Source organism: Phyllopteryx taeniolatus, chromosome 22, assembly GCF_024500385.1.
Source record: "Phyllopteryx taeniolatus isolate TA_2022b chromosome 22, UOR_Ptae_1.2, whole genome shotgun sequence".
Classification (NCBI taxonomy): domain Eukaryota; kingdom Metazoa; phylum Chordata; class Actinopteri; order Syngnathiformes; family Syngnathidae; genus Phyllopteryx; species Phyllopteryx taeniolatus.
In genome coordinates, this window is record NC_084523.1 from 5,606,400 (window position 1) to 5,620,773 (window position 14,374).

The 14,374-nt window shown below is 39.3% G+C and overlaps 1 protein-coding gene across 1 annotated transcript in view; it reads right to left on the reverse strand.

Moving 5' to 3' along the window:
- Positions 1 to 14,171, reverse strand: part of arhgef39 (Rho guanine nucleotide exchange factor (GEF) 39) — a 31,623-nt gene extending 17,452 nt beyond the window's left edge. The window contains exons 1-5 of the mRNA XM_061762514.1: positions 13,546 to 14,171; positions 12,746 to 12,917; positions 10,850 to 10,944; positions 6,077 to 6,197; positions 4,964 to 5,082 (exon numbers count right to left, since the gene is read on the reverse strand). Of these exons, the coding sequence (XP_061618498.1) occupies positions 4,964 to 5,082; positions 6,077 to 6,197; positions 10,850 to 10,944; positions 12,746 to 12,895 (485 nt within the window). The 5' untranslated portion in view covers positions 12,896 to 12,917; positions 13,546 to 14,171. The remainder of the gene's footprint in view (positions 1 to 4,963; positions 5,083 to 6,076; positions 6,198 to 10,849; positions 10,945 to 12,745; positions 12,918 to 13,545) is intronic.
- Positions 14,172 to 14,374: the final 203 nt, after the last annotated feature.

A 14,374-nucleotide genomic window follows, 5' to 3' on the forward strand; every position in this document is an offset into this window, starting at 1 on the left:
ATCGATGAACGAAATAGTTGTTGATTAATTTGATTACCGATTAGTTGTAGATTAATGGATTAATTGTTGCACCTCTAGTTGTAAGGTTGCCCTTCAACACTAGTACCAGTGCAGTAAACGTGCAACCATTTTGTAGGGTTTTAGCAGCAGGGTATCACGCTGGTAAGTCTGTGGGTGGAGGGGGCGGGAAGGTTTGCTGTAGAAGAGAAGGAGGGCATTGTGCATGTACTCAATTACTAATTAGAAATGAAATGAATACCTAACAAGCTCCAATGAAGGCTACATCAATTAAGGGACACTTAAAAAGAAGAAATAATTCCAGTTCCTTCTCTCCTTGTAGTAACAAATGCATTACAGACATTATTAGCAATGGGTGCCTTCGTTTTTTTGTTGTTTTTTTTTTTTTTTCCAAAGGACTTGAGATGAAATTCTAATTACAGAACCAGTGTAACAAAGGAAACACTCTAATGAGCTTTATTACAGCCGATTTCAAATAATGTAAATGACACTCACTTTTTAAACTGCCCTGTCCCCCTCATTAGCACCACACCAAAGAAAGATAATGAGACAATAACATACTCCCAACAGCTTAGATATTTTCCATACAAAATATGAGCTGGTGGTTTGGTGCACCTGCCACAGGGACAGCACTAGCCACTGACTGCATCATGATGTGGATTATCATGTACTGTATGTACACATCAATTTAAAAACATAAATATCTTTATAATTAGCTTCCGAGATGTTCCAATTTATAAACAAGAGCAGCCGAAGAACGCATACCTCTGCCAAGCTACACAACTTGTGAACGTTGTAGCGCTCTAAATACTGTATATGCATGGATGTTTGCATTGGTACACAACAAACGAACTGTTCCGATATCAAATATCGGATCGGGACACCCCTAATTATGATTACAGTATGGTACGGCTTGGAAATGGTGATGGCCGGCAGTCAGTTTCAACCGTGTCGCTTGGTGTGCGGCAGGCCAAAGGGGCGACCAGATAATGAAATGTATTACCCGAGACTCCCCACCCATTGCTTGTGTGTCCGCTGACATCAACATACATTTAATTATCTTATTGTGCCAAGCCGCATTGGGTGGCTATTCAATTATCTTCAACTTTTCATGGCAGATTTTACACGTTGGTTGTAATTGGAATTACCTAAAGGCAGCAATTGGTTTCATTCCCAGCCATGCTTCAATGCCGACAATGAATTACAGGGTCAGACAGACAATATATCACAAATTAGTGTGGTGGGGGGGGGGGGGGGAATTAAAATAAAATAACAGCGCTGTACCTGCAGACCACATCTTTTAGAAAACATTTCAAAGGAAATTAATCAAAAGTTTGTCCTTGTCTGGAGGAGCCTTACTGTGCCAGGCTGTAGGGGATGACGGAATAAGTGCCTGAGCACACAAAAGCAACTAATTTGAAAACCCACCTTGTCAAATGAAAGATGAATTGAAGCATGGCAGCCAAGTACAACACGCAACTAGACGCTTCACAATGGTTCGCAAGAATGACAATGACCCAAAGACCTCTGCTTTTGTATGCCTTTTGCATAGAACATACTCCTCCTCTGAAGGAAGCCTACCGCTGGGGTCAATGCCTTGTTACGTTAAATTGCGCTTGGGTTAGTGTACACATATCCCAAGGCCTGCTCTCGTCTCTATAAGAGCTAAGACTCCATTATTGACATAAATGTGGCGGGTACAGGCAGAGAGGGTTGTTATTCAGCGCCACAATCAACTTGAGACCCCATCACTGTCATCATGGTGAACTCAGCAGAGAGGAGACAGACGACTACTCCACTCGGCTCTTGTGAACACCACTTAATAAAGGCAATTATTTTAGTCGTCCCCGAGCAGCAACATAAGTATCCACACACCGGGCTTCGCTCGCCATCCATCATTCTTAAACTGTGATACGGGACAAAAATTTTCTTGCTGTTCGCAGCGACGGAGCCAGAGCGAGGTAAGGTAAGGCGCCAGCCAGGGATGATTATCTCCATGCCACTTAAAAATCATCATAGAATTAGACACGTCCCTCAAGTCTCCAGAGTTTTGCAGAGAACGACAGGCGAATCGATGTTAATGACGGGAAGTGGACAAGGAAACCCTGAGCAACACAAGGTTGCACTGGAGACTGATTATGTGTCAGAGTCACAGATAACTGTATATCATAGAGACGATGGCATCCGTCTTTTTTTTTTTTTTTTTTTCAGAAGCAATAAATACAGCAGCATATTTCATAAAAACACACACAAACTGTAGTGGAAATTTACTAAAACAGAGGACATTACTACACCACTATTCATACTGCTCATTGTCCAAGGCTATTCTTGTCCAAATAACTGCCATGTTAAACAAGAGCCCTCGTAAAAGCTCTGTACAACGTCTCATTATGACAGTAATATAGAAAATATCGCCACGGCACGAACAATTTGTTATTAGGCAGCTTTAGCACCAGAGATGTAAATGTACAATGTACGTCAAACGTTTAAGCAGACTTGTCCAAACGAGGACATTATTATGTGTATGTAATGGCTCCCTATTGTGAACGGAGACTTACAAGCTAACAAAACACTGTTTATGTTCCTTTCAGCTTATCACAACGGGTAGCGAGTTAAAACGACGCAGCTTCCCAAAATGCCATCAAAGCAGCGCCTTGACATTTTTGTATCGAAATCAGCATGAATCAGTTTAGCGGCTAATTTGGCCACATACTTTTGATCGGCATGCATCAATCATTTTCAATGCTGTGAATTCATACAGTAGTTTATCCAGCCCACTGAGCATTTACATGATCAAGAGTCCTGTAATATTGCATTAATATAGCAATTTTTTTGTGGATATAAAAAGTCGACACTCCATCGTAAAAAAGGTTTTGTGATGAGACCAAGATACTTTTTCCACCACCAATGTGGCCTGATAAACTGTTGAGTTTGGATCTGATTGTTTCATTCTGAACACAGCCACTTCCCGGTTATGAGGGTGTGCACACTTAAGCAACCACAATTTCTCAGTTGGTTATTTTTAGTTCCCCTCTCGAAAAGATGTCAATATTGTAATGGAGTTGTCCATCTTATAGACCACATTAATGGTGGGAAAAGGTTTTGAAATGATTTATCTTGGTTTCATTTATTAAAATCACAAAGCCTGGCATTTGAACAGAGGTGTGTAAACTTTTTAATAACCACCGTACTTTTAGCATTTTTAATTGTTTAATTTCAATTACTAAATAACACATTCAATATAAATAACATTTAAAACAAAATGTACTATTCTACTCTATTAAACTATGCGGCATAACTGTCCCATTTTAACTACTTGTATTTTACGAAGGACCTGGTCCGTCTGTCCATTTTTAAATATCCAATGTGGCTCAAAGGTTTGCCCACTCCTGCTGCAAACGATAAAATAAATAGCAAACTCTCAAACGTTAGCTCGTCTCACAGACAACTCGGCAGCACGTTGGACGGATACACCATGTCAAGGGCTTCATTGTTCATCTGAAATGATGATGAGCACAGAAGAGACCTAATTAAGACACAAACAAGCAGCCGGATGAACCAGTGTTACGAAATGTGCTGCATTGGAAAGCACATTTCAGATGATTTCTTTTCTTGTTCCACTAATTAACAAGCAAGATCGGGACCGCATGAAATTACAGCTAACACAAACCGGCACTTAACAAACGAGATTCTGACAGGTTCCGGACGGACGGCGCAAATACGCGGGTGCCACATCAAATAATAATAATTAAATCTGTCACGGAGACGATAGATTGTGCAATGAATGCGGCAAACGACTGGTGAAAGGAAAGCAATCAAACAGCAAAAACAACCCGTGCGTGAAATCTGCGACACGTTAAGGAAGTTGTGGAATGTCATCATAAGACATTACAGTAGTTAGTGAGAAACAGGTTTTAGAAGACTGTGATGTTGTGGAAACATTTTGTGTTTGAAAACTAACACCATTGTTTGCTGTAAAAATAATCTGTGAGTGATGTACTGTTTATTCAGTGTGTTGGGAAAAGAATACCTTTGAGAAAGCACCCATTTACATAATGTAAAAATAATATTGTTACTGCAAGTCTAAGCATATTGAAGTGGAGGGGGAATAGAGGGGATGCAGGGCCCATTGTTCAGCTTCATAATAATAGTTACAGTTACCGGTAATGCTTATTATGCAAGTATAATTCCAATTGGTGTCAGTATAATATTTGACTTCATCTGCTTTTATTTTATTTTATTTTTTTGTGGATTTTGCATATTGCTGGAGGTTTGGAGAACACCATTCTTCAAAGAGACATTTATTGTACAAAACTTTTTGTTGGAATACGACAGAATGTTCTCATTGATTGTCTTTATCTTAGCTTTACTTAGCTTCTCAGAAACGGGGGAAAAATTGGTCTTAATATTAATTAATTAAACATCCTATGTTATGTTCATCCATAAATGAATTTCAAAAACTATTATAAGATGATCTAAACAAGTTTATTCTTACAATAGCACACATGTATGTATATAGTATATATGATAACAGATTGATCTAATTATTAAAAAAAAGCACATGAATAATGTTAAGAATGTGCTCATTCAGGGTCCAAACAGCATGTAGGCAACACTACAGTAAAACGACATCAAAATAATATATATTTATAACAATTTCAGTCAATATGGTCCACTGCCCAATATTAATTTGAATTACTAAAAATAATAACATTTTGAAGTTCCATGTTTTGTTGTCTATGATTCCACTGTTTTTAACTGATGTTTTAGGTTTTTGCCATGGTATCGTATGCAAGTCACAATTTTGGTATCTTGACATTAATTTACATCCAGCACGAGCCTAACGTTCTTCTGAGGTTCTGTAATTCATTCATCGAAAAAACGTTTTGGGTGTAAATTAAGTTTTAGTTTAGTCAAGCTTTGGTAGAAAAAAATAAATAATTACTGATCAATCCGTTCAATGGGAAGTTGAAGCAGGTCCTCCAGCTTGTGGTTGTGGAACTGAGGCCGGGCTTCCTGAAGTTTCTTAAAACGCCTGAAGGTCTTGTTTTTCTTCAGCTGGATCTGGATCAACAGAGGAATACAATTTATTATAAAAGCTCAATTAAACACAGCTGCAGTGAAGTGCCATTGCTTTCAATGCTGTTCGGCATTAAATACTACCATTCAGCCCAATTCCATAACATGTTTTTTTGGGTTTTTTTTTTTTATTCGTCAAAACTAAGGACACAACAGCACATAATCTTTTCATGAGAAAGGTCCTCCAAACAATACTTGACACGATCAATTTGTCAGATGAACTAGATTTTGACAAGGCGATGGAAAGAAACAGCATATGCACTATATTCTGTCTCCATTACATGCACCTCATATTGACGACAATACCCAAGGAAACACATCATGCTGAGAGATTGAGTGAATGTGTTTCCCCTTTTCTTCCCGCAAAGTAGTATCTGCATTCAACTTGGATACCCGATGACGGACATAACAGTGATGACCCCTGAAAGTCATGTCATACTCCCACTAACAAACTCGAAAATCCCACTCTTGTTACTCATTACGGCTAGGCTGCAGGGCCCGGAGAAGGTGTGAGGTGGCGGGAGCACCGGTGATGTCATTAAATATGCATCTGCACATCATGTCAGCATGAGTATGTGTCAACATTTGGGTGACATAAAGCCCTAAACTTGTCACTCATGTCAGTCATGAAAATAAACCTGCCATGGTGAGTGCAGCGAAAGCTGTAACCTAGTTTTAGCGGCATTGTTGTCCATGTTCAGCTTGCTTTTTTAGGAGTTTGTCTACGACTGTTGCAAAGGGGTGGAAAACTTCTGGTAAATGTACATATTAAAATAAGCTGGAGAATTCAAGCTTTCATGACTGTTGAAAGTAAAAAAAAAATTTTTTTTTTAAGTAAAAACTATTTAATTTTGAGTATCTAAAATCTAGTATCTTAGTAAGTATATAAAATTCTCAACAACCCACATGCATACAGTATGTTGTACAAGATTGGCAGCTTAACATGACGATGATTACGATGCAAACGCTGCAGCCTTACCCAGAGCACCTTTTTGGCATTGTAAATGTTGTCCACGAAGACGTTGTAGTGGTCCAGTTGAGGGCAAAACTGGTCAAAGCCCCTTCCGAAGTAGCCGTTTTCCAGGTGAACCAGCAGAGATCTACGAAACACAGAATGGTCACATCGATTGAGCTCACCTCATACTAACACAATGGCAACATAAAGGACTGTCTTATTTTAATATACAGTAACATAACATACGAAAACATAACAGCAATATTTACTGACATAGGAATGCAGCGTGTCAATGAAAAAATTGCCTATGACGGCAACAATTTCATACTGTACTGTACCTGTGGCTAAAAAAGTGAAGTGTGGAGAGATTCGGTTGTCAAAATGAATGAGTGTAGTCAACAATGGCGACCATTGCCAACAGTCTCTGAAATATCCATACTCTCTCCTTCCTTTTTGCCCATTTCCTTTCTTTGTATTATAACATACTGTAGCTACAGCAGCCAGGGAAATCTGGCTCTTCCTTGACAATCACTATGTTGTGGTTCAATAAAATGATAAAATGTCGCGCCTCAAAACTATGTTTCAGGAACCAGGGGTCGCAGTTTTTCTATCGTAGCGAGTTGGTACGTGTGAGAGGCTCAATCGACAAGTCAATTAACAATTAACAACTTCAATTAACGCATGCTTCTACTATCATATTTTAAACCTGGATTATAAATATCAATCATGAAAACAAACAAAATAAAAACAGAATAAACATTCTTCTACGGCCACAACTGATGCCAAGGCACTCTACAATACGCAGACTGGCTAACGGTTAGCCAGATAAAAGCCAGCCGCTCAAGTGAGCTCGCAACAGCCAACCTTACTTTCATTTACTCATGCCCACATCTCACTCACTAGGCCAGGCCGCGCCTTTTAAAGCCATCCACACTCAAAGTCACAGACAATACAATGTCGAATGTGAGGATGGCGACCCCAAGTGGACATGAATAATATCTGAACCTTTCATAACGCATAATCATTTGTTTTCCCATTACTTGTTTAGTCCATTGGATAATTGGTAGAAAACAATTCTGGAAACATTCGATAGCTGCAGCCCTACCAGTTACCTATATGTAGCTGATGCTGATAAGACAGCCATCATGACGGCGTAACAACATCCTCGCACGCAACGCAACCAAAATATACACCGCATATATTTTGTGCACCAAAGACCTCTGATACATTAATTTTCAAGCACTTCCTCCTGCGTACACATTTAGCCTCCAGTCACAGCGCATTGGACTTTGAGTTAGTGCCTGAGAAAACACTGCTGTTCTGGATCAGTGTGATCTCAAATGAGGCGCGATCGCATCTGAAGTATCATTTTGCGGCAAAAGGCACACATGTTTAGAGAAAGTGCGGCGGTTGAGAACATTTTTCCCTATTTGATGGGGAGGATTTAGCAGACGAGGCTCTGTAGTGCCGTTTGTAGGCCTCGGTGTATTTACCAGGACCCAAATGGTAGGTCTACCATCAGGGCACCCAGGGCCACTTTGTAGTGAGAACATGCCTGCTGAACTCAGGAGCAAAACAAGTGAATCAAGGCAAAGGCAAAACAGTCGTCAGCCTGTCAGGCACATTATAGCAACACGGACGCAATTGGTTGGGGGTGTTGACACTGGTGAAGGAGCTTGTTATCCAAACTTAGAGGAAGTACCACACACACACACACACACACACACACACATTCCCACTCTCTAATGATGTTCCCAGAGACTTCTGTTCGCACACGCTGCAAGGAGCACATTTCAGTTGAAGTTGATTTAAATAGATTTTAATGAAGTTGCACGCCAAGGTAGCCTCTGTTCATAATCAGGAGATGCAGGAGCAGCCGAGAGAGTTCTAACGAGGGCAAAGGGCGGGAAATATAGTGTTTCCGTTTTTTCCCCCCTCTCTCTTACTGCCACAGGCTATTATGATAAATATGAAATTAAAGATTACCTTTTTTTTGTACTTTTTTTTTTTTTAGAAACCAGCAATTAAATTGTCTGGCCATCAGCAGCAAGCGGGATTAGGATTCGGCACGTGTCGCGTTAATCTGCATTAATTCCAAGCAGTTGCGACATCTGGGCTGGATATGACCTCAACCAACAATTCCCACCGAATCGCCTTCATTTGGGAACAGTCACAAATATCAATTGTTAGGGCACCATAACGTGCCTAATAAATAAATATACAGCTAATCGGTTTTATAGCACAAACAATAGCGTGGAATTTTGTTGATCACAGAGCAGGTCTTGTCTCAGCTACCTTTCATGCTCTACCTATTATTATCATCATGCCCCCCCCCCCCCCCCCTCTCCCTTCCATTTTTAAATCCACTATGGCTATTTTTCATACCTGATCCGCTGACAGGCCTTTCAAGTCTTATTCCTGTTTTGGCATGTTCGAAGCCTGGGATAATTGGATGGCTGCCTTTGCTGCCTCTTCTCAATGCACAGGCACAGCATATCAATATATTCACATCTCCTTTTCTAATGTAGCTTTTAAAAAAGTGGTAGAATTTATTACCTCTACCCACTGCACTCTGCGGGCAAGTAAACAAACACAGGGACATCAGATGAATATACATACACTTTGCACTTGGGCTGCATTCACATTTAACAACGCTCACGCTCCATGGTAACGTGGGGGAACAAAATCATGTTTATCAACAAGCTTTAGGGCGAACTCACACCAGGACATTCGAGCTGTGCCGGACTTGGGCCGATTGTGGCTTAGTTCTAGTCATTGAGTTTATTTCTATTGTGCACCATAGTGGTTATGAATAACTGGTGCAAGGAGCAATCGCAATAATTGTAGGACACGTACATTAAGCCTGCACCTGTCCCTTTTGTATTATTTACGTTCAGTAATATTTTTGTGCTGTGTTTTTGCATTGTACACAACATACAGCATGGGTGTCAAACTAATTTTTGTCACGGGCCTCGGAGGGGCACTACGACTGTGAACCCAAATAAATGTAATATTACCTCACCCACCTGTTCCCAATTAGCCTGTTCACCTGTGGGATGTTCCAAATAGGTGTTTGATGAGCATTCCTCAACTTTCTCAGTCTTTTTTGCCACCTGTCCCAGCTTTTTTGGAACGTGTTGCAGCCATAACATTTTAAGTTAATGATTATTTGTTAAAAACAATCAAGTTAATTAGGTTGAACATTAAATATCTTGTCTTTGAAGGGTATTCAATTAAATATAGGTTGAACATGATTTGCAAACCATTGCATTCTGTTTTGATTTATGTTTAACATAATGTCCCTACTTCATTGGAATTGGGGCTGTACTTCTCACCAGGAGCAGAACTATGCCCATTGAATTGAAGCAAAGAAATGTGGCAAAAACGGTTTAATTTCTTTACATGTTATTTAATGATAAAAAAGAATGCACTACAATAAAAAATAATTCATTTGATTGCTTGGTGAAGTAGTCGACATCGTGATGGGGGTATTTGTGTCAATCATATGAATTTAGTAAGTCTTGTGTAAAAACAATCGAGGCACAATGCAACTCACCACGAGATAGCAAATCGTTATGGGCGCAATACAATCTGTAATAATGGCCCCGCCTAAACAGGCTGCGGTACATGTTGAAAAAAGGCAAAATGAGCATGTTCAGACATTGTTAAACAGTCTTTAATAATCTGAACACTTGTTACTTACCCTTTGTGCCGTCAAAAATAAACGCACTCAGTGTTTACAATGCACCTGAGAGCATGTATTATAGATAGGGAAAAGTTGAAAATAAATCATTACATATTAATCTAAAGGACTTTAACAGACAGTTATTGTCAACCAAAAGTCAGAGTAGGAGAAGAGAATATGGGAAAATCAAATCTATCACTTAGCAGTGATAAATCTGTCTACCGCTCCGTCTCTCAATGAAATGTTTTTAAATGGAGTACTTATTATTTGCCAATGCGTTTAAACCACTAATTCAATAAGGGTGGCCCATAATGAAGACGTATGGGAAGTGCAGAACCATTTATCCAATACGTCAGTGTGTAATTCATACTTCAGTCTTCATTGTGGCACACGCCTTACGCTAACCTATTTTTTTCCCCCTTCGACCTGGAGATGGCAGATAAACAGATGAGCAATATAATTAATTAGTGGAAAATTTTGTGGGATTGATTGTTGATTAATGGCACCCTCAAAGAATTGAAGTGGAGTACAATACTCGGCTGCAGCCAGCAGAGGCGCTGTTGATTTAATCTCAGCTAGTTAGGAGTCTGAAGAAGAGCAAGATGTAAAAATGAATAATCAATAAAAAAAATATAAATAAAATACACTTAATATTTCAAAGATATCCTGATAGTCGACAATAATCTAAATACTTTTATTTTTTAAATCAATTAAAGAAACATATGTTGAACACCACATTTCTATTAAGGTGTCAAATATTTGAATTACCGTAGATTGTTTGTCAGAAGTGAGGTTGTGTCGATGAGAAATGTCGTGTCAATTACAACTCATAGGTTTTCCATTATGACGATCATTCCCATTTTGCGCTTTATCTTCTCAAATTATAACATACATACACTAATGTACCCAAGGGGGGGGGGCGAATAGAACATCTATACCCTTACAGAGTATCATTGACTCCGACTAATGGTGAAGATAAGGGCGACGCTTTAATAAACCTAGAGTTTATCATGAGTGCATTCCTACACAGGGGACCGGCTGCTTTTCCCCATCACAGTCTCGCACTGCCCTTAAAGCACTGATATTCGTAAATTATGCAAGGGGATACTTACTGGTTTACTGAATGAATGGCTTTAATTGAACTGAAGATGCTTTCGCTAATGTCCTGCCTCAGGGTTCCTTTGGCCTTCAAAATCGCCACAAAGTACTGGAAGAAACAAGGAAGACAATATTGCCCGGCATTACAATTTAGCGCTGAATGGATAAACTTGTCATTAATGATTTCGTTTATGTTTTTATTAGTGGTGGGACTTAACGAGAGGCTTTAATTAATTCACCTCATTCTTATTTAATCCATCCATTATTATCAGGCTTTCCAACAATCTCCGGCTATAGATGGAGGTTGTTGCAAGAAGCAAGTATAGAAAAATGTCATCCCGCTAAAGTGACAGCTGTGTTGGTCTCAAGTCATTTGCGGTGGAAATGGGATTAGCAAATTGAACGAGCACAAGGCTTAAAATGACTCCTAATTGGAGTGTACGGGCGGAGGGAGAGTAGTTGAGTCGAAATTAGGTAACCCTGTGGGTGGTAAAGTCTGTTGTCCCCGCAGAAAGTAAAGTGTACAACGCCGGCTACCTTCAGTGTGTCGCTATTCAGTATTCACTTTGCAGTAACCTTTATGTACGATGTAATACTGAATGGAAATGACGACAAAGGTTTTACCATACTTTTTTGTGACATAGGGGAACCTTTAGAGTTTAATTCTCACAAAGGTGGTACTGTTTGGGGGAAAAATATATGATGAAAAAATGCAGCAGACTCAAAGCGAATAAATTGGACATCTGCTGCAAAATGGCCGTCAGTGGGTCTGATCAGGAGACGCTGCACTACAAGGAGTGCATAAGAACATTTCATAAAATGAAAAATAGGAGGCTAAAATCCTTTAAATCTGGCTGTGAATTTGTTTACTAAAAGGTGTACAATTACCATTTAATAGGGCCGCATTTCACTGCACACACAACAGATTTTTGTTACTAGTAATTGTTTAATTTGATATCAAACAGGGTGCATATTTATTTTGTATTTTGGTAAAATGTGATTTAAGAAACAGAAAAAAAGTTAAATAATAAAATACATCTAAATAAAAAAAAAAAAAAAGCCTGTAGGAGGCATGGGGTACACATGCATGCGAATGGTCAGAATGGTACTCCCTCTGCATCAATTTGGGCCAGGAAACCCCCTGGTAGCAATTCCAAGTTTTGGAGTAAGAAAAAAATGGCATTTTATAAAAAAAGAGATAACATAATTAAAAAGAATGTACAGAATTAATCAGTGTGCACCATGATTTCATCCTTCAACGCCCCATTGTCCTTCTTCTGATGTGTGTACTTTGGCCACCAGGGGGTATTATGATAAGAGCATACATAATATACACCAAGACAAGTTTCACAATTAAGTGACTCAGTAAACTTCTCATTTTAGTCATATTTCGCAAAAGATAAAGGATACTGTAAATGCTTGTGCCTATTGTTATATTGTCTTTCAGCCTGTGTTGCTGCACCGGTTGTGTTCAAATATGCATTGGTTAAAGTGTTATAACTACCGCAACAGTGCTGCTAGTTTTGTTGGCCCATCTATGGCGATTTGTATTGTGTGTTAGCAATAAGATAGCGGACTTTGTGGTTTGGATAAATACACAACGTTTATTTTTGTTTTGTTGTCTTTGTTTTGAGTTTTAAAATGAATACAAACAGCTTGGTGGGCTTGTCCTCTTTTTTTGTGTGTCATCTGTTGCTTGTTGTGAAGCTTGGTGCAACCATTTCGCACTTGTTAACTAAAATTGTTGCTCTCAACTCAAAACAAACAAACAAACAAAAAAATAATCAATGCGATGGTGCCTAAGTCGGGTCACTAGCAAGTCGAGGTACCACTGTATTTTATTTTATTTTTTTCAGTGTAACAGTGAGCGTTTCGGTCAACGTGCAGGTACACTGGGTGAAAGTAGTTACGGTGGTGACAAGCTCCAGTTGTTGGCAGTAGCGCTGCTCCGACTGCACCAACTCTCTGGACGCTCGGCTCCGTTTCCTCGCCCAGCGGTCCCTCTGCTGCTGGATGCTGTCGCCAGCGAGGGCATCAGGTGGGCATGGAGAGAAACTCATGGCCACGGCTCTGAGGATTATTCTGCGCAAGCACAAGGAGAAAGGCCACGCCGGCTTTATAGACTGCTACACTCAGGGTCCTGTGCACATATTAAAGTGTCGAATGATGTGTGAAGTTTTATGAACAACACAATTATATATATATATATATATATATATATATATATATAGCCATGAAATAATGGGCTGATTTGATGACACGCTTATCTGGACAGAAACACACTAATGTACAATCACGGGATCTCTGCTGTCAGAAACAACAATGCATCAATAGTGCATATCGACATATTTTCTTCAAAGCTCATTTTCCCGCATTATCAATACAGCTGTTATCTCTATCATCTGTTTACGACAGTTGACCAATAGTCGTGATTTCCAATCACGTAAACAGAACTACTTTCTTTGTAGAGGTTGTTGTTAATTTGCCTGAATGAGGATTTTGGTGTATATTGTGATAATTACCACCCTATTTCTCCAACATCACACATTTTGTATGTTGTTTTATGAGTACACACGAAGCATGACAGTACAGAATAGAAGGCGTTTTTTGTAGACTGTGGATATATGTTAGGATTGAGCGACTGAACCGTTCCTCCCAAATGTTAAAAATAGATATATAAACATTATTAGTTCAGTAACAGGAATTTTACCTTGTCTTAACGTCTCCACTTTGAATCCAGGCGCTTTTTTCGGGTTGGGTTTCCGTTTTCCGGTTTCGATGATGTCACGCAATCTGATTGGTTGGCTCACTGTTTGTTTGCTTTTCTTCTTTTTTTTTTGCCAACTTTCAAAATTGTAGTGCTTCCTCGTTGTGCTGATCCTCGTTTTATGAGATATTTCGAGGTTACGAACGGCACCGTGGTGTAATCATACGCCGTTACATGCCATACTAAAAAATATAATGTTTTTCATACATATTTTTGGCCTCGAAGTGACTTTTACTAGTGGTTTGGTGAACTACGACGCGTTCCAACTTAAGCACACATTCGAACGAACAGTAACAGAACTCCGTCGTAAATCGAGGACTCAGTGCTTTCTACGGTAAAGAGATTTTTTTTTAAAAAAGTTTTATAGTAGGAAAAATACTTTTAAAAAAATCTAATCAGAAAAGCATAAAATAAAAACATGTATCTTTCAGCCGGTGAATGTCCATTCGAATGCGGGACAAAATTAAAAAAAAAAATCCCATAAAATAGCTTCTATTGTGCAGTTGATCTTCAATGATGATGATCTTGGGTGTTTGCTTTTTTTCTTCCCACTCTGGGTTCGTAGAAGCAAATATGCCAGCACGATTATGTGATGCTAGCACTTCCGCTGGCATCACAGTCACGAATGCTGTACTTGGCAATAGGGGCGGGGTGAGCAGTGGCTCACTTCCCTGAGACAGTACCAGCACCCCAAAACAGGCTAACTTTATCTATTTTATCTATTTAAATATAAATGTAGAGTGACTTGTATTTATTGATCTTTGGGGGGCGG